The sequence below is a fragment of the Diadema setosum genome, chromosome 17, assembly GCF_964275005.1.
Source record: "Diadema setosum chromosome 17, eeDiaSeto1, whole genome shotgun sequence".
Lineage (NCBI taxonomy): Eukaryota > Metazoa > Echinodermata > Echinoidea > Diadematoida > Diadematidae > Diadema > Diadema setosum.
The window spans coordinates 15994941-16016153 of NC_092701.1; the positions used below are offsets into that span (position 1 = coordinate 15994941).

At 39.8% G+C, this 21213-nt stretch overlaps 1 protein-coding gene across 1 annotated transcript in view; it reads right to left on the reverse strand.

The window, feature by feature from the left end:
• Positions 1 to 21213, reverse strand: part of LOC140240922 (anaphase-promoting complex subunit 5-like) — a 129504-nt gene that overhangs the window by 101691 nt on the left and 6600 nt on the right. Inside the window, exons 5-13 of the mRNA XM_072320694.1 lie at positions 20594 to 20762; positions 18939 to 19135; positions 18404 to 18485; positions 17159 to 17251; positions 15907 to 15974; positions 14708 to 14821; positions 11119 to 11329; positions 10364 to 10485; positions 1160 to 1276 (exon numbers count right to left, since the gene is read on the reverse strand). Coding sequence (XP_072176795.1) covers positions 1160 to 1276; positions 10364 to 10485; positions 11119 to 11329; positions 14708 to 14821; positions 15907 to 15974; positions 17159 to 17251; positions 18404 to 18485; positions 18939 to 19135; positions 20594 to 20762 — 1173 coding nt within the window. The remainder of the gene's footprint in view (positions 1 to 1159; positions 1277 to 10363; positions 10486 to 11118; positions 11330 to 14707; positions 14822 to 15906; positions 15975 to 17158; positions 17252 to 18403; positions 18486 to 18938; positions 19136 to 20593; positions 20763 to 21213) is intronic.

Below are 21213 nucleotides of genomic sequence, written 5' to 3' on the forward strand. Positions count from 1 at the left end.
GCAACAGCACTCTTTATCAATTGGTACAGTTATCAATTTGTCATTTCATGTGTTAGTACACCTTGGATCAAACAAGCTCTAGCTGTCTGGGATTTGATTAAAGAGTGGGTCCACGGCTAAGGTTAAAGATTTTGCTGGGATTACAGTCTCAGGTCAAGGGAATCTATGTTTTAAGCATGACGGAGTACACAAAAATTCAAGTAGAAAATATAAATGACACCAGACTACCATAAAGAATGGGAAGAAGTGACATGGCCCAATATGTGATATCATAGATATGACATTCATATACATGGGAAGCCATTGACAATGTGCTTATACTTGCTTCAGTTTGTTTTCTAGGACTTACTAGAAACATACCCCAAGCAAAAATTGTCATAATAATAAAAATTGATGTAATGCAGTTGTCATGATATCAATGAAAAAGAAATAATAATCCTTGCACAGGCTAAATAGCTAGTATCTATCAAAGGCAGGATAACACAGCAAGAATTTAGCAATTAATGTTTGTAGCATATTCATAATCTTGACCAAAGTCATGTGAACATTATATGTCTGCTTCTCTGCTTCCATTCTTCTTTGACACTATAAAGCTCATATTTTTCTAAATATTGCTGGCATTTGTTTGGGAGTCACTGTAGAGTATTGACCTCACAGGGACATTTCACTATTCTTAGACATGTGCAATATGGCCCTAAGCCATACAAGTACAGTGCATGTCTCTACACTGCCTTCAATGTCATTGCATTAAAACCCCATACGTCCTCTATTACTCCAGACTTTTTTTTTCTCACTGAAGTGATCTCCATATTTGTTTTTATTGATGCAATTCAATATAGTATCAGCTGTAAGAAACTAAGCTGAATATTAGTCACCTCACAATACATCCAGCTTGATATGCATACAACCAAAAGAAGTGCAGTATGTATGTAATGTGTTTGGCAATGTGGTACCTTTCTTCTCCAATGCACAATATTTCCCCTGCTTTCTTCATGTACACAATTTGTCTTGGGAAAATATCATCTCTTGTACGGAATAACTGTACAAACACAGATTTATCTTGCATTGTAATACATGTATCTCATTGTATTCATGTGTTGCTTGATTTCTGAGGACAAAGTAATAAATTAAAATACAAATGACAAAAGTGATATCATACCTGACATGTAGTTCTGTGGTAAAACCATCCTTCTTGTCTTTGCATTTGGCTACTATGTTTTGAAGAATGTTCAGGGCTTTAGACCGCTCAGCCTGACAAGCATACAGAAGGGACTTTCTGTGTTTGAGAGAATTATAAATGGTAAGATGCAGTGAGTTATAAACATTTAAAGTCGTAACAAATAATGCATAACCCTCTGAGATCCATCAAGTGGTACATGCTCTGGAGAGCTGTCCACAGCCATCAAGCAGGGAGGGAAGAGCACTACATCCCTGGAGAGCTGTCCACAGCCATCAAGCAGGGAGGGAAGAGCACAACATCACTGGAGAGCTGTCCACAGCCATAGGGAGGGAAGAGAACTACATCCCTGGAGAGCTGTCCACAGCCATCAAGCAGGGAGGGAAGAGAACTACATCCCTGGAGAGCTGTCCACAGCCATCAAGCAGGGAGGGAAGAGCACTACATCCCTGGAGAGGTGTCCACAGCCATCAAGCAGGGAGGGAAGAGCACTACATCCCTGGAGAGCTGTCCACAGCCATCAAGCAGGGAGGGAAGAGCACTATATCCCTGGAGAGCTGTCCACAGCCATCAAGCAGGGAGGGAAGAGAACTACATCCCTGGAGAGCTGTCCACAGCCATCAAGCAGGGAGGGAAGAGCACTACATCCCTGGAGAGCTGTCCACAGCCATCAAGCAGGGAGGGAAGAGCACAACATCCCTGGAGAGCTGTCCACAGCCATAGGGAGGGAAGAGAACTACATCCCTGGAGAGCTGTCCACAGCCATCAAGCAGGGAGGGAAGAGAACTACATCCCTGGAGAGGTGTCCACAGCCATCAAGCAGGGAGGGAAGAGCACAACATCCCTGGAGAGCTGTCCACAGCCATCAAGCAGGGAGGGAAGAGCACTACATCCCTGGAGAGCTGTCCACAGCCATCAAGCAGGGAGGGAAGAGCACTACATCCCTGGAGAGCTGTCCACAGCCATCAAGCAGGGAGGGAAGAGCACAACATCCCTGGAGAGCTGTCCACAGCCATAGGGAGGGAAGAGAACTACATCCCTGGAGAGCTGTCCACAGCCATCAAGCAGGGAGGGAAGAGAACTACATCCCTGGAGAGCTGTCCACAGCCATCAAGCAGGGAGGGAAGAGCACTACATCCCTGGAGAGCTGTCCACAGCCATCAAGCAGGGAGGGAAGAGCACTACATCCCTGGAGAGCTGTCCACAGCCATCAAGCAGGGAGGGAAGAGAACTACATCCCTGGAGAGCTGTCCACAGCCATCAAGCAGGGAGGGAAGAGAACTACATCCCTGGAGAGCTGTCCACAGCCATCAAGCAGGGAGGGAAGAACACTACATCCCTGGAGAGCTGTCCACAGCCATCAAGCAGGGAGGGAAGAGCACTACATCCCTGGAGAGCTGTCCACAGCCATCAAGCAGGGAGGGAAGAGCACAACATCCCTGGAGAGCTGTCCACAGCCATAGGGAGGGAAGAGAACTACATCCCTGGAGAGCTGTCCACAGCCATCAAGCAGGGAGGGAAGAGAACTACATCCCTGGAGAGCTGTCCACAACCATCAAGCAGGGAGGGAAGAGCACTACATCCCTGGAGAGCTGTCCACAGCCATCAAGCAGGGAGGGAAGAGCACTACATCCCTGGAGAGCTGTCCACAGCCATCAAGCAGGGAGGGAAGAGCACAACATCCCTGGAGAGCTGTCCACAGCCATCAAGCAGGGAGGGAAGAGCACAACATCCCTGGAGAGCTGTCCACAGCCATCAAGCAGGGAGGGAAGAGCACAACATCCCTGGAGAGCTGTCCACAGCCATCAAGCAGGGAGGGAAGAGCACAACATCCCTGGAGAGCTGTCCACAGCCATCAAGCACGGAGGGAAGAGAACTACATCCCTGGAGAGCTGTCCACAGCCATCAAGCAGGGAGGGAAGAGCACTACATCCCTGCTTGATGGCTGTCCACAGCCATCAAGCAGGGAGGGAAGAGCACTACATCCCTGGCTGTAAATCTTCCTAGGAAATGGATACTGTAAAACATGAAATATTCGCGGCATGAAATTTTCGCAAATTGGAGCCGAAAGCCTTTTTCGTGGCATGAAATTTTCGCGAATTGCTACTGGCATTCAATGCATGTAGTGTAGACAAAAGCTTTCGCGTGTATTTTAATTTCGCGAATTTTGGCGCTCGCGAAATTCGCGAAATTAAAATGCACGCGAAAATTTCTCGTTTTACAGTATTCAAAACAACAAAGCTGCACCTACTGGGGCTGCCTTACACATGGCAGTTTCTGCATCTGTGGGACTACAAGCATCAGTAGGTGAGAGGGCGGAGAAGGGAATGCACACCCCTTTTGCACTTGAGAAACTCACATACTGGTCAGACATACAGGCTAGTCAAATCAAGCTAGGTGCAACCCAATACTTACCTACGGGTGATATCCAGGTGCTTTGACAAAAGATAGTATCAGTAATCACAACTAATGCTCTCACAATAGAATAGATCTCCCCCCCCCCCCTCCCTTGCTGCAGATTGCTCTCTCTCACTCTCAATGTACTGCTAACAATGAATGTGTGCGCCTTGAATCAGAGTGGAATCTCTTCACAATTTGTAAAAATCTATGAGTAGGTTCTATAGCATAATAATAAGCCAGTTTGGGATTAGCTCATGGGCACATGGGTACAAATGACCTTTCTTCTTTCTCAGTTGATTAGGCACTCCACTAGTTTTCAAGCGACAGAAGGCATAAGCTTTCCTGATGTAACAATTTATGGCATTCATCGGTCATGTTTGCATAGACCAGGTGACCAGAATAATCCATCAATTAGCACTTTGGAAAGCATCCATTTCATTATTTTGCATTTAATGTATTACCAATATTTTTCTATTGATATTGTCAAATACTACTTTTGCTGTCAGGTGGATTTGCTGGGAAGCACCACTTATAAGGATCACTTGAATAATCATTACATCACAGATGCTTATCTCAGTCAGGGAATAATTTTCCTTCTCGAAATTGAATAGCAATTTTTGTCGATGGACATACATTTTCAACAAAATGGTATACAAGTCTATCTAAAGAAACTGCTATGCAAATTACATTTTGTATAGCAGTCATAACAAAATGCATAGCAAATTGCTATGCGATACCAGGAAAATTATTCCCTGCTGTCAGTGAATTTAAAAACCAACATGCTCTGCTGGTACAGATGACCTTTTTCTGTTCATGCTTAAAGTGGAACCCCGAACTGGCTTATTGCATGCTTTATAGCATTTCACTGTCTTTGATGTTCAAGGCTCCAAGCTGCTCTTCCATAGAGTTTGGATATGGAGACCACAGAAGAGGTTCTTGATTTGAACAATTTTTAAGCTGTATCTTAGAGAAAATCTTTAAATCCTGTATGGAACTTAGCGGTAAAATAGTACGGAGCAAACTGTCTTTAATCTTCATGTTACTTATACTTCAGGACTGAAAAAAATATTCTTTGAAATCTCATAATAGTTAACATTTAACCATCTTGCACAAATTGGTGCAGTTTTGTTTGCCAGACTTAGCACTTTAATGTTAAATTGTTCAAATTAAGTAATTGCCAAACGTGCCATGTTTAGTAGCATTTTACATGTACAGAAGTAAATTTTTACTGATTTCTGTTTTCATGTCCTGTTCTCTGCACTCTAAATAATTGATGCTGAAAATATTGAAAGTGAAAGTAAATAGCTACTCACTGGGTTTATTGTGACAGAGGAGTGACGAATACTTAAACAGAAATGCTGTCTTTTGTCAAGAATGCAATTTATCAACACCTGTGATAGAGCACATAACTTTTCTGTTTCTTCTCCTTTTTTTAACAGCAAAAAGTAGAACAAAAAAAAAAAAAAAAGAAAACTTGCTGGAACACGCTAGCAGAATTTTTTTTATTTTATATGAAGATCAAATATGCAAGATATTACAACTTATGGATGTTTCATTTCCTACAGCCTAGTAATGAAGCATTTCATTCACCTGTTCCCTCCACCTAAGTTCCATAGGCAGGAATCATCTTAGTTGTTGCTAGGTATGGCAAGCCCCCATCAAGCTTAGTGGTTGTTAAGGGCAACTTTTGTGAACAAAGTATGCATAAAATATGAAACATTACAGAACCGGACTATTGAAAGAAATGTAAAACTTTTTCTTCATCTCCAAATTTCTTCTTGGAGATAGAAGCCATGTTCAGACGTATTTCTAGTCGGAGTAAAAATTTATGGCATGGCAAATTCAAATTCAAATTAATGCATATCCTCCCACGACCCTTGTGTCCACACGACGGTCGTGGGAAGAAACTCCGACCAATCTATGAGCGAGGGTCGGTATAACTTCCGGAAGTGGTAGCGCCGCGCACGTCGACCATGCGAATGTTTTTTTACCAGTGGCATTTGTCTCCTCCATTCTTGTTGATGGAAATTTCTGCATGAGCACTAGCTTCTTCGTCGCGATCGACTAGGTTAGAATTGCACGTGTACTCGCAAAATGTCAACATTGCGATTTGACCCAGGAAGTTTTACCTCGGTCGTAAGGTATGTAAGTTCATAGATACTCCGAGGGCTTGTCCGCACGGGCAATTTACTCCGACCGGCTAGTCGTGGTAGCGAGATACTCCTGAGAAAACTCAAGAGTATCTCGTTCGGAGGAAGAGGTCGTGGTAAGTTCCTCCGATCGGAGGAAGTTACCACGACCTTGTTCAGACGGGCACTACTTGAAATTTTCGCGAATTGCTACTGGCATTCAATGCATGTAGTGTAGACAAAAGCTTTCGCGTGTATTTTAATTTCGCGAATTTTGGCGCTCGCGAAATTCGCGAAATTAAAATGCACGCGAAAATTTCTCGTTTTACAGTATTCAAAACAACAAAGCTGCACCTACTGGGGCTGCCTTACACATGGCAGTTTCTGCATCTGTGGGACTACAAGCATCAGTAGGTGAGAGGGCGGAGAAGGGAATGCACACCCCTTTTGCACTTGAGAAACTCACATACTGGTCAGACATACAGGCTAGTCAAATCAAGCTAGGTGCAACCCAATACTTACCTACGGGTGATATCCAGGTGCTTTGACAAAAGATAGTATCAGTAATCACAACTAATGCTCTCACAATAGAATAGATCTCCCCCCCCCCCCTCCCTTGCTGCAGATTGCTCTCTCTCACTCTCAATGTACTGCTAACAATGAATGTGTGCGCCTTGAATCAGAGTGGAATCTCTTCACAATTTGTAAAAATCTATGAGTAGGTTCTATAGCATAATAATAAGCCAGTTTGGGATTAGCTCATGGGCACATGGGTACAAATGACCTTTCTTCTTTCTCAGTTGATTAGGCACTCCACTAGTTTTCAAGCGACAGAAGGCATAAGCTTTCCTGATGTAACAATTTATGGCATTCATCGGTCATGTTTGCATAGACCAGGTGACCAGAATAATCCATCAATTAGCACTTTGGAAAGCATCCATTTCATTATTTTGCATTTAATGTATTACCAATATTTTTCTATTGATATTGTCAAATACTACTTTTGCTGTCAGGTGGATTTGCTGGGAAGCACCACTTATAAGGATCACTTGAATAATCATTACATCACAGATGCTTATCTCAGTCAGGGAATAATTTTCCTTCTCGAAATTGAATAGCAATTTTTGTCGATGGACATACATTTTCAACAAAATGGTATACAAGTCTATCTAAAGAAACTGCTATGCAAATTACATTTTGTATAGCAGTCATAACAAAATGCATAGCAAATTGCTATGCGATACCAGGAAAATTATTCCCTGCTGTCAGTGAATTTAAAAACCAACATGCTCTGCTGGTACAGATGACCTTTTTCTGTTCATGCTTAAAGTGGAACCCCGAACTGGCTTATTGCATGCTTTATAGCATTTCACTGTCTTTGATGTTCAAGGCTCCAAGCTGCTCTTCCATAGAGTTTGGATATGGAGACCACAGAAGAGGTTCTTGATTTGAACAATTTTTAAGCTGTATCTTAGAGAAAATCTTTAAATCCTGTATGGAACTTAGCGGTAAAATAGTACGGAGCAAACTGTCTTTAATCTTCATGTTACTTATACTTCAGGACTGAAAAAAATATTCTTTGAAATCTCATAATAGTTAACATTTAACCATCTTGCACAAATTGGTGCAGTTTTGTTTGCCAGACTTAGCACTTTAATGTTAAATTGTTCAAATTAAGTAATTGCCAAACGTGCCATGTTTAGTAGCATTTTACATGTACAGAAGTAAATTTTTACTGATTTCTGTTTTCATGTCCTGTTCTCTGCACTCTAAATAATTGATGCTGAAAATATTGAAAGTGAAAGTAAATAGCTACTCACTGGGTTTATTGTGACAGAGGAGTGACGAATACTTAAACAGAAATGCTGTCTTTTGTCAAGAATGCAATTTATCAACACCTGTGATAGAGCACATAACTTTTCTGTTTCTTCTCCTTTTTTTAACAGCAAAAAGTAGAACAAAAAAAAAAAAAAAAGAAAACTTGCTGGAACACGCTAGCAGAATTTTTTTTATTTTATATGAAGATCAAATATGCAAGATATTACAACTTATGGATGTTTCATTTCCTACAGCCTAGTAATGAAGCATTTCATTCACCTGTTCCCTCCACCTAAGTTCCATAGGCAGGAATCATCTTAGTTGTTGCTAGGTATGGCAAGCCCCCATCAAGCTTAGTGGTTGTTAAGGGCAACTTTTGTGAACAAAGTATGCATAAAATATGAAACATTACAGAACCGGACTATTGAAAGAAATGTAAAACTTTTTCTTCATCTCCAAATTTCTTCTTGGAGATAGAAGCCATGTTCAGACGTATTTCTAGTCGGAGTAAAAATTTATGGCATGGCAAATTCAAATTCAAATTAATGCATATCCTCCCACGACCCTTGTGTCCACACGACGGTCGTGGGAAGAAACTCCGACCAATCTATGAGCGAGGGTCGGTATAACTTCCGGAAGTGGTAGCGCCGCGCACGTCGACCATGCGAATGTTTTTTTACCAGTGGCATTTGTCTCCTCCATTCTTGTTGATGGAAATTTCTGCATGAGCACTAGCTTCTTCGTCGCGATCGACTAGGTTAGAATTGCACGTGTACTCGCAAAATGTCAACATTGCGATTTGACCCAGGAAGTTTTACCTCGGTCGTAAGGTATGTAAGTTCATAGATACTCCGAGGGCTTGTCCGCACGGGCAATTTACTCCGACCGGCTAGTCGTGGTAGCGAGATACTCCTGAGAAAACTCAAGAGTATCTCGTTCGGAGGAAGAGGTCGTGGTAAGTTCCTCCGATCGGAGGAAGTTACCACGACCTTGTTCAGACGGGCACTACTCCTACCCATCCTCCAAAGTTACTCCGACCAAGCTTCCTCCGACCCTTCCTCCGAAGTTACTCCGACCAAAACTGCCTCCGTCTGAACACAGCTAGAGTGACACCATGGACCTAATATACATGGACTGTTCACTGCAGTCTTTCTTTGATGTAATCAGGGAGGTGCTAGAGAAGGTGAGACAACTACTGCTTTCCTTTGAAGTCATGCGCGGCACCGCTGAGAAGTTATGCGTTCAACTACAGGTGTTACCCATGTGCTTTGACAAAAGAGAGCATCAATAATCAGGACTAGCGCTCTCACATCGGGAAAGACTTGCCCCTACTGCAATTCGCTCTCTCTTTCAATGTGGTGGCAACAATGAATTTGTGTACCTTGAATTGGAGCAGTGAATTAAAATGCAGTGTAGAACTTGACAATTTTAACAGAAAAAAGTTTAAAAGCACGCTGGAACACGCTTTAGCGGAGTACTTTATTTGAAAGATCAAAATATCCCAGATTAAAAGATAGAAAACTAACATGTGCAAATGTGCGCATTATAGAAAAATATTAGGCTTTTAAGAGGGCCTAATTTCCATTTCATTTCAATTTGTGCATTACAAAGAAACTAGAAATACATGTTTATAATTTTGAATTCTCTAAACTATTCTAAATCAATTCGAGTATTTCATTTAAAATTTTACAGTGAAATAAAGCTTGTAATTCAATGAAAGGTGAAATGCATTCTTTGTCTCCGAACTTTGTCTTGCAGCTAGAACGGTGCCGAGCATGACTTAAAAGCGTGTGGAATGCTAGATATCCCATTGTAATGCCTTGAACCAAAACATGTGTTTGCATGAATTATGAAGAGTTGCCACTCCATCTCTGTAGCACCTCCCTGATGTAATGATCGTCGCAGACACATGATTATATGCATCTTTGAGTGCATTCAGGTGTCTGGACAATAACGATTGTGTGATCATGTATCGTTACTAACAAAAGAATCTTTTCCTTCATTTCAGTCTTGTTTCGCTGATGTGCCTTTTTCAGATGGAAATGTCTTTGAATAAATACAGATAATGAGCAGCAAACCTGAGATCATGACAAATTTTGTGCCAAAAGATGGGTAATTGCTGATTCCACATTTTTGCACACATACAATTCCTTGCCGAATGGCAATGAGTTGCCACTTCATCTATGACACCTTCCTAAGATATACCCTGTGGAGCAAGGTAGCATACTTATGTCCTGGTGCAAACACACAAAAGATATTGGTGGAAATCTTTGTTATCATTACAATTTTTTTTTCAGACTCCAAAAGTGAGGAGACAGCTTATAAACAAGTGCACTGTCTACACAGAACTTTACAATATTGAAAATATTTTCATGATAATCTCCAAAATGAGGGTATACTGTATAGACCACAATTTTCACAAGCATGATATATCAAAAATTTGGGACTTGAAAGACAATTTTGCAAATGGTAGAATTTCAAGAATGGATATTAGGGATTTTGCACCTTGGGAGATGGCATGACAAAACACAATTTGTCACTAGATTGCGAAACATTGCTTTGTCTGCATATTGATTTTTTTCACTGGATGTTAAAAAGTTGTCCATTGGCACACTGCAAAGTCAAATACATGATTATGTGTGTTAGTTATAAGCAGGTAATTTTCTGGCTTGGAATGACCATAATTTGGTTGGGGTAGCGTATGGACCACGTCTCAAACTCACTACTTTCTATATTTTAAAATGTCTTAAAAATAATGTAGCCTTATTGCCATCGAATACGGTAATTTATGATGCCAATATGATTGCTGCATGAACTGATACTATTAAAACGCACTCACCTCAACTCAGTTGTGACCTGGTCAATGGCTGCCAAGCTGTTTATGGCCTCTTGTGCTCGGACCCAGTCCACTTGGAAAAGCGCCCTCTGGAAAGCAATCTCCTGTTCATAGCGTTGCCATATCTAGACATAACCACAGTTTTAAAAAAAAATAACACATTGCATATATTAAATACATTTATTGGCAAGTGGCCCAAATACCACCAAATGTTATCTGTATACCCAGTGTGGTATTTCATTTCCAAATATCATACTAATGACAATTATGCTGACACCTGTCCATTCATATCACAGAGATATTCCTCCAAGTTTCATTGCTCTTCAATACTTAATACATGAAGTTGCATTCCATATTTTTAATTATATGTTTAAAGCAACTAAATGCATTCTATTTTACATATGTGACAGTTGTATTACAGGAATGATAATAGTTTATTGTGATGACAATAACTGCTACAATGACATGATATTCATCACCACTGTCATTTCCATAAAATCAATATTGCAGCTGTGGTTGCTATGAGATCTGCTTGCATGGTGTATTGATTCATTTACGTAGCATAATCTTGTTCAAGTTTGCATTTCCTTGCATTGAATTTTCCAACAGATTGCATAAATCTCACACACAGGATTGGCTACTTAGAGAACACGACCAACAACATGTGTGGCACAGACTGTTGTCCACGTGTACGTAGCAGTATGATGAATCTTGCAAGGTATTACAAAACCGAGGCTAAAATGTCCACTTAAAATCACCTTGGCATGGCGAGTTTGAGGTGGGAATCTGGACTTGGCAAATTGCAGGATCTCTGCAGCAATGCCAAGTTCCCCCTTATCAGCTTGTTGGCGAGCCTGGTTACAGACAGCAATGCACAGGGACTCACTGTCAATGACAACACTAGAAGCACTGGCAGACTTGCTGGAGAACATGTTTAGTAGGAGCTGATCACACAGGGACGACATGCTTCTGAGATGCACAAAAAATAGAAATATGTTTGAATCAGATCTTATTTCTCATCTAAAGCTAATACTCCTTGACCTGTAAATAGTGACTACCTTACAATCCCACTAACAATTCTACTGTTTCATTCATTCATTCATTCATTTCTTTTTAAATTGGCTGCATGTTTTGGGGCTAATGTGCACTACAAGTAGACTGGCACAGGGTGGTATAATATGATGCCAAGGATACAACATAGGTATTCTTTTTCATTTTATGCCAAGGAAGGGTATTCATTTAAAATTTTATGATCAGTTTAATAGGAGATTTGTGAGGTAATGATATATCATCACCTATTCCAACTAGAACTATCACTCTATGTGATTAATACCCCACCTAACACTGAGGGAGTAAGCTCAACTAGCAATTACTTTGTATGCTTTTCAGTGAAAAAAAATACCATGCCAATGTACTGTTCAACATTGAATAAATGTATATTTTGCTCACTGATATTCACATGTGCCATACTCAAGTCAAGTGCTCAAAACGTGAGGGAGTAAGATAAGTAAATTGGCAATTTCTATGATTTTCATTAAAAAATGCTGTTACCATGGCAACATAATATTTGACATTAACAAAAAATGAAGTTTGCACAACTATATACCACAGCGGTCACATGTGCCAAATTTCAAGTCAAATGCTCAAAAGCTTAGGGAATTAGCTGAAATCACATCATCGTATCATTTTCATTCAAAATATGTTGTTACCATGGCAACAAATTATTCAACAATGACAAAAGATAAAGTTTGCACATCTTCATACTACAGCAGTCACATGTGCCAAATTTCAAGCTGAATGCTCAAAGACTTAGGGAGTTAACTAAATCCACAATATTTTTGTATAATTTTAATTAAAAATATGTTGTAACCATGGCAACGCATTGTTTAATAATGACAAAAAATTAAGTTTGCACATCTACGTACCACAGCGGTCACATGTGCTAAATTTCAAGCCATTTGCTCAAAGACTGAGGGAGTAAGCTGAATCGACATCATTTTTGTATTCTTTTTAGTAAAAAATAAATGCTGTTACCATGGAAATGCATTGTTTAACAATGTCAGTAAATGTGTTTTGCACATATACACACTGTAGTGGTCACATGAGCCAAAATTAAAGTCAAATACTCAAAAACTCAGGGAGTTATATCAATCCACATATTTTTGTATGATTTGTATAAAAAACTGCTGTTGCCATGGCAACAGATTTATACTCAAAGAATAAAGGCATCCTGCACAACTACAACATTACACTGATCACATAATCCAAATCTCAATTGAATTGCTGAAAAACTGAGCAAGTAGATTGATCCACAACATTTAAAGATTTTTTCAAAAAATTTGCCGTTACCATGGCAACGCATTATGCCATACTTATGAAAAAGGTGTCTTGCACATCTTCCTTTGATAGCAGTCACACATGCCTAATTTGGGGTTAATTGCTTAAAAAATTAGAGAGTAGTTCGATCCACAAGTTTTTTAATGAAAATATGCCGTTGCCATGGCAACGCATTATGCAATACTTACAAAAAAGGTGTCTTGCACATCTACCTTTGAAAGCTGTCACACATGCCAAATATGGGTCAAATGCTCAAAAAATGAGAGTACTTCGATCCACAACATTTTGTAAGATTTTTTAAAAAATTTGCCATTACCATGGCAACTCATTACGCAATACTAACGAAAATGGTGTCTTGCACATCTTCCTTTGATAGCGATCACACATGCCCAATTTGGGGTTAATTGCTCAAAAAATGAAAGAGTAGTTCAATCCACAATTTTTTATGAAAATATGCCGTTGCCATGGCAACGCATATGGTGATGATAACGGCAAAAGGTGTCTTGCACATCTACCTTTGATAGCAGTCACACATGCCAAACTTGGGGTCAATTGCTCAAAAAATGAGAGGGGAGTTCGATTCATAAGATTTTGCAACGGACTGACCGCACGACCGCCCGCCCCACCGACCGACCGACCGACCGACCAGCCACCCAACCTCAGAGTGATTCCTATATACCCCCATACACACTATGTGTGGGTGGGGGTATAATAAAATATACAGTTGTGGTATCTGGAACCCAGTATACCAATTCAAGTCAACATTTTGTTGAATTACCAAACTTTTTTTAGCTCTGTACCTTGGGCTATCTCTTAAAAAGGGCAAGCTATAAAGCGAGGAACGTTCGTGTGCTCACGAATTTCGCGAGAGCCAAAATTTGCGAAATTAAAATGCACGTGAAAGTTCTTGTCTACACTATATGCATTAAATGTTAGAGGCAACTCACGAAAATTTCATGCAGCAAAAAGGCCGTCGGCTCCAATTCGCGAAAATATCGTGTTTTACAGTAACTGCGCTTTATGGATCATTCTCATTGAGTGCTAAAATTTGACTACCATAGTAGCAGTGTAATAGTATGAAGAGAATCAACACAACACCATAACCCGGGCATTACAGTACTCCACGTTATGATGTGCCTTATCATGTGTTTGGGTCCATAGCCCTTGTGAAAACATGTGAAACTTTTAATATTTCGCAATATTATACAAATGATGCACAGGATAGAGTGCGTTAGTGGAGGCGTAGCGCACTCGAGGGTATTTACAATTGTGAAACATGCACGAGGCGAAGCCGAGTGCATGTTGCACTACATTGTAAATACCCGAGAATGAGATGCATCTCCACTAACGCCACGAAATAATCCTGTGCATCATTTGTTTTATAAAATGGGTCGAAAACTAACAGCATTTTTCACGTAGTTCCTACCTTTGTGGGTCGATACCAGTCAGCTACATGTAGCACTCGCTCGAGAGAGTCAAGCACGTGGCACTCGGAAATCCCGCAAATATAAGTACGCCACATAATGTTATGCACACAAGAAAGGCCGGCCGCGGCAGCCCGAACTAGAAGTTGTTTACAGGATTGACAGCGCGTATAGTAGCGCGCGACGCACTTGTAACAACTGATTGAGTGCGCACTGGTACTGCAGTGCAATGGTACTGAAGTAAACAACGCCCATGTGACTCATTTCAGCGCTTCTTATTGGCTACATTCTTGAACCCATTTTATAAATTATCCTATGCCTGATTCTAGTGAAACCTCTGCCATTCTGTCAGTCTAATCATACTACATTAGATAAAGTCAATTTCCATACAGAGTGATATCACACTCCCGCAACATTCAAACAACTAATAGCATTCCTAATATTTACATGACTAGACTACAATATGGACTTATCAGTCACTTTTCTGTTCATAATACTGAATACATGTCACGTTAATTTCTCCTATCTTTGGATTATATTTATTCTTGGGGTTAACAAGATCTAGAAATTGTGTCAGAGTTCCCACCTGTAGCCATACATGAACCACAACGCTGACTGCTGAGCAAGACTAGTAGAAACAAGCTGTGGCTGGTTGTGTTGACAGTTGACTGCATCAGTACGGGCCAGGAAATCAAATACACTATAACATGACATGAAAACAAAACAAACACAAAACAAAAATAAACAGGTCAAACTAGAAATATCACTGAATTTGATAAATGCCCCTGCCAAACAGCACTCCCTATAAAGAATACTAATCAAGTTCACGTAGACATATTCCCACTGAACATTTGATATCAACAAGATTTTTGCACCAATTAAAAAAATAATTACCGTGGCGATGCATCATTCAACATCGTTTCAAAAAATTGTCTTGCATGTGTATTAGAGCCACATTTCTGAATTTCAAGTCTAGAAACTTAAGGAAGCTGCTTGCATTTCCTTAAAAATATGCTGTTACCATGTCAATTTACTATTTGACATTGAAAAGAGATGAATTTTGCACATCTGCATAATATCCTGTAAATTAAAGTGAATATTTTTGTGAAAGTAATTTTTCATGCTAAATCTGGTAAAATTAATTTTGCATGGTTCTGATTTCACAGAATCACGGATTATATGATATTACATATTTCAAGCAAAAATATTTGTACATTGGTCAAATGCTCAAATTTTACTTTCTCCCTTGTAATGTGAATATACATGTATTTTGTTTGTTTTGTTTGTTCATTTTCCATCTGAGAAGATGGCTGGATAGCCCATATTCAGCTATGTTAAGCTGGTCTTCCATGGGGTCCAGTTGGATGTGAGGTGGGACCACTTCACCGGGTTAAACACCCTGCTCTTTGCGATGAACGAATGAAGCGGGATCTTTTACGTGCACAAGTTGTTACTGTCTCATACACGGGACCTCCATTTTATGTCCTATCCGAGGAACAGAGTGTTTTGCCTCTTACTAGAGGGGACGGTATGCTTACACACAACATTGTTCAGTCCAGACTGGAGTTCGAACCCGGGCCGTGTGATCGTGAGGCAGACGCGCTACCGACTGAGCCAACTCACCGCCCTACAATGTATCCATCAAACCATAGCTCACAAACATGAATTTCTCTTAGATTGTACAAAAGGAAGGATGAGTATAAAAGCCTTACAATAACTTGACTGGGACCACTGCATTTAAATGGGCCTGCTGCAGATATATAGTGATAACTTTCAAAAGCTTACTTCGATGGGGGCACACCATTGAGAGCTTGATTTTTTGTGTGGTTCTGCATATCCAAACAAGTCAGGTACTGGAAGTAAGAGAAACAACAAAACACAACTACTTAACTGCATGCTGGCAGATGTCTGGCAGATATGTGTTGAGTCATTGGAGAGATACATTTATGATTCACCTTCCAAGATGTGATGTAAATTCAATGCACTATCTTTACAGGAATTGTGAGATAATTTCCACTTGCCTAATATTCATGATACTGTTTTTATCTAACTCACTTGCAGATGATGCAGAACAACAATACACTATATTAAATGGGTTAGTCAAATACCAGTTAGTGATTGGCTAAACACAGTCACGTGATGGAGGCACATTGGTTTATGTTCACCCATGGGCAGAACATTTTTGTAATGTTCTCTCATGGGCGAACATTTTCACATAATAAATGACAAACGATACCAAACGATTGAATGATCATATTTTTCACGCAATCGATAGGATAAATTTGCCGATTCCATACAATGTGAAATTGTAATGCGTACAAAAGTGTGATTTGAATAACCCATACAATATAACAGATGATGACTTTTGTTGTCGGGAACATGTACCAAACGTTCCACCCTCAGGGTTTGAAATGCTATTTCGGGAGGCTATAAGTCCCTCGACCTCCCTCAACAGCATTTCAAACCCTTCGGGTGGAACATTCGGTATGCTCCCTCCCCCGCCAGTCATCATCTATACAATGTGCGTAGGATTCATTGTTTACATAAAAATAAAAGTTCACTTTGATAGCTCAACTTAGGCATTCAGAGTTCTCGGCAGTTCTCAAAGCAATGCTTTATTCAATGTGAATGATGAGATTCATATTATGAGCCAGTTAATCTTTCCCACTACGGCACATTATCAATATCACTGTCACACAGTGCACAGTTGTCTGGAATGATGCCACAACTGGAAAATCAACAGCACATCAAGACAACTTGCTTAGAACTACAGTACATCTAAACTTTCCTTTTTCTAAAGGAATGCTACAATTTTGTTCAAATAGCATAGTTAAAAGCTTCAAGTCAAAGAGAGCATTATTGAATATTCAGTGTTTACCGTATTACAGGAAATCATTCTTTTATATCAAGTATCAAAAATCCTATTCTTGCCTTCTCCATGATGTACCACGTAATATTTTCTTAACTGATATTTACAGTTTGGTACTGTAAACAACGACATGCTTGTCTAAAGGTATGAGACATCTCTCAATCTTACTGGCAGATGCAGCTCAGCTGACTTGGTGATAGAGTGGTCAAGGATATCTGAGATGTCAACACCCTGTTTTTGCTCTAGGCGATACAACCAACCCTGAGGAATAAGCAAAGAAACATATACAGGAATATAAAAAATGTATGTATACATATATAGTGTACTGTATTTTCATGAGTCATGTCATCACATTTTGAGACTGGACTGAATAGAATTTGCTAATTACAATTGGCCAGTGTATGGAGAATCTAGAGACATATGTTAACCTAAGGATTAAGGGAAGTGACAACATGATAAAGGTGGAAATGCTGAGACATAGTGCAGCATGATCACCTGTATTTAACCAATGTTATAGTAATGACACAATCCATTACCATCATGATTATCTGATTATTCCATGTGGTTGTTGGACTGTTGGGGACACTTTGGCTGAAATGATTCAGTGTAGGCGTGCCCAATCAAGACAGAAAGAAAAATCACAACCCTTTACAAAGTACAAAAACAGGAGACCAAAAATTATCCCTGAAACATACGACAGATCATTACTGGTGAAAATGGCTTATAAAATCGTATGACTATCAAACATCTCTTTCTTTTCTTCTCTCTACTACAGCTATTCCCTTCTCTGTCCCTCATATACGTCTTTGTACAGTCCTATGCTAAACTTGACCAGTGAATTAATTGTACATTTATATGTGCTAGAGGCTGAAGAGACTTCTTTTTTCTGTCGTAGCTCTGAGCTCCTTCAGTTCCACTCTGAGGTTGCCATCCCTGTCAAGCACACTGCTTACTGATGACAGTCTCTTCTACTTTTACCACAAAATATGTCAATGTTTACACGTATGTATGTTTTTCATTTCATGTACCTGTATGTCTATACCAGGGGCGGATCCAGGAATTCTGTAAAGGGAGGGGGGGGGGGGGGCCACAACTATTATTTCTGGTGCCACTTCCAGGTTTCATTTCATTTTTTTATTTCTTCTGTTTTTTAATCAGAATAAAGGGGGGGGGGGGCATGCACTGGGTGCACCCCTCTCTGGATCCGCCACGGTATACACACATTTAAATTGTCATTGATCTACTGATTTTTTTTTTTCATTTGTACAAGTTCACAAATTAAAAGAAAGTGAAACTGAAAAAAAAATGAAGTAAAAAGGACCATTGACATTCATAACATTATATTTCTTTACTAATCACACTTTATAGCCAGATGACAGCACCTAAGATATTTCCATTCCAACCCATACTCACCAGGGCATGCTGTAGGCATATGTTGTCATTAGCTTTGTGGGCAACACGAATGGCTTCCTTCAGCACCAAGAGGGCCTCCTCTCTAAGTAAGACAAAATGAAAACATGGGAACATGATAACCCACCAGATGAAATTACTGGAACTAGAGAAATAGCATGCACTTCAGTGCTTGTATGCAAACCTCAAAAATGTGCAGTTTCAACACCCAAGTTCACTGACCCTACCTGCCAAAATACCGAAAATCCTGCATAAAATCCATAAAAATTCCCGGATCACTACCAAAATTTAATCATCTGTTCCATGTGTCATTCTTAACCTTTCCTGTAAGTTTCATCCAAATTCATTCAAAATTTTTTGAGTTATTTTGCACACAGACAAACACACAAACAAACAAACAAACAAACAAACGCTGATGAAAAACATAACCTCCTCTCTTGGCGGAGGTAATAAAAGAATGAAGAGGGGAAAGGGATGGGCATGATGAAAGAAAGAACATACTATGGCATGTCACAAGAGGAACCACTGCACAACTTACTTGTGGTTAAGTCTGCAGTGAAGTCCTGCCAGGTTGAGGGCAGCATAGCGAAAATTTTGTCGCACCTCCTCCTGATCATTATTATTGCCTGCATCTCCCTTCATTTGGGGCATCATGTGATCAAAGTATTGGTGCAAGTTGTGGACGGCACCACAGAACTCGCTGATTCGAAGGCAATTCAGGTATGAAAGATAATACTGGATATGGATGCAAATATACAAGAACACACAAACACACATGACACATCACAAATCATATGGCATTTCTTTTTCTTCTTCTAAGAGAATGTGACAAGCAGAGCTTCTAATATTTTAAATTCCGTTCGATGAAAATGACAGTTGTTGAGATGTGTTTTCAGGTGACTCATCGCAATAAGTACATATCACTGCTGCATTCATGAATCTCTGCTTGGCATTCTATCCTCTTCATCACTCATTCTTCTCCACAGCTCTGAACACAGTGCGCTAAACTACATACTTTCTATCAAAACTGGATCAAAGACTACCAGTATTTAAGGGAAGAGAGGTAACAATCATAGTGAAGTCATTGTTACATGCAACCATTACAAGTGATGCTCCTGAAGGAATACTCCTATATATGTCAGATTCACTGACACCTGATCTTTGTAAACAATGTGAAAATAAAAATATTACTTTGGGTATTTTCTCATAATCATTCCAAAATGAAATGTCACAGTGAGTGCCAAAGTGCTACATATGTAATTTTCACATGGAAGGTAAGCAATGCACAATGATTTAAATTTCTGCCACAAGACACTACTGAAAAGACAGTCATATACTTCTCATGGTAGGAATTGCACTTTAAATTGTGTAAATAATCAAGACTAGCACATATCACCATACACTGTATTCTAGCTGCACTAATTGTTTCATACCAGCATCATTTGTTTGTTTAGTCTTGACTTTTAAGAATGCTGTTTCATACTATTTTGTGCTAAAAGTGGGCCTTGACAGTGTTTCCGAATTGTGTTGTAAAATACTAAACCAAGCAGAGAAGCTGCTTTGATTAACTACCTTGCATCACAGCCCAGAGCATACTACAGCACATTACATCATGCTGTTTTAGTCTGCCTAAATGCATACCAGGCTAGAAACATCCAAGACTGGCAGTCAGAGTCCAACGAAATGTTGAACAGGCCATGCTTTGTTGTTGCTGTTTTTAAAGGTACCAGTATTGTTTGTGAGAAAGTGTAAACTAAAACCACTGCTGCATAGTTTGCTACTGCATTTTCAATAATTACAATACAGGAGCTGTTCTGGCAGATCATTATCTAACAGACTTACTGATAAATAGAAAGTATATTAAACACACATAATGCACCCTTAGCCAGCACTTTCCATGCTACTATACTCATGAAGATGCTACAGCAAAATCGTGCCAAAATTGCTCATATTAGAGTACAAAATATGTAATCTCACTGTCAGGGCCACAAGCCCAATGTGTAAAGCACGCATAAGGGATACCTTGAAAAGCACACTTTTAATAATCAAGATGGCTTCCCCAAGCTCTTGCTAATGCATAGTACAGTTGTACAGTACAGTAAAGCATGCTGCAGAACAGCACACCATACTTTGAGCCGGAATGCAACCACAGTCATTGTTTGTACATAACGGCATGAAGTTCTGCAAACTCACTGTTTCTGCTAAGTCTGGGTTCTTGTGAGAGAGTTCATTAATCTGCTTTTGGAGGATATCAGGGGGTAGTGCCCTCGCTTCATCATTTTGGAGAAAGTTGGCCTGCTGAGCAATGAAATGTTCTGCCTGACGCCTTGTGTATGTCTTCTGTGATGGAAGGTTGCCATATCTGCAAGGTGCCATGTAAGAAGGGGGCTAAAGGTGACATTTACACATTCTAACACATCAGGTTATAACAACAAACACTGAACTTCTTAGAATTGCTTTGAATTTGCAGTAAACTTCTCTTAATACTCTTGGTGATATTCACATTTGCTAGGCCCTTTCTATTCATAAATGATTTTCCTGTTTTTGGACACCCAAAAATATTTGGCATCCACTTCACAGTATACAGGAAGAAGCCAGTTTGTGCACTGATTTCAAAACAGTACATATCTTTTTGAGATTTGATTCCTTGTAAATATGCATACTTTGCAGTGAATATATATATATATATATATATACATGTAATTATATATATATATAGTTGAGACAATGTAGATATCAGAAGATGTCGCATGAAACCGGCAGAGTTGTGAAGCTTTCGACCGTGGTCTTCCTCAGCTTTAATATCTGCTAAG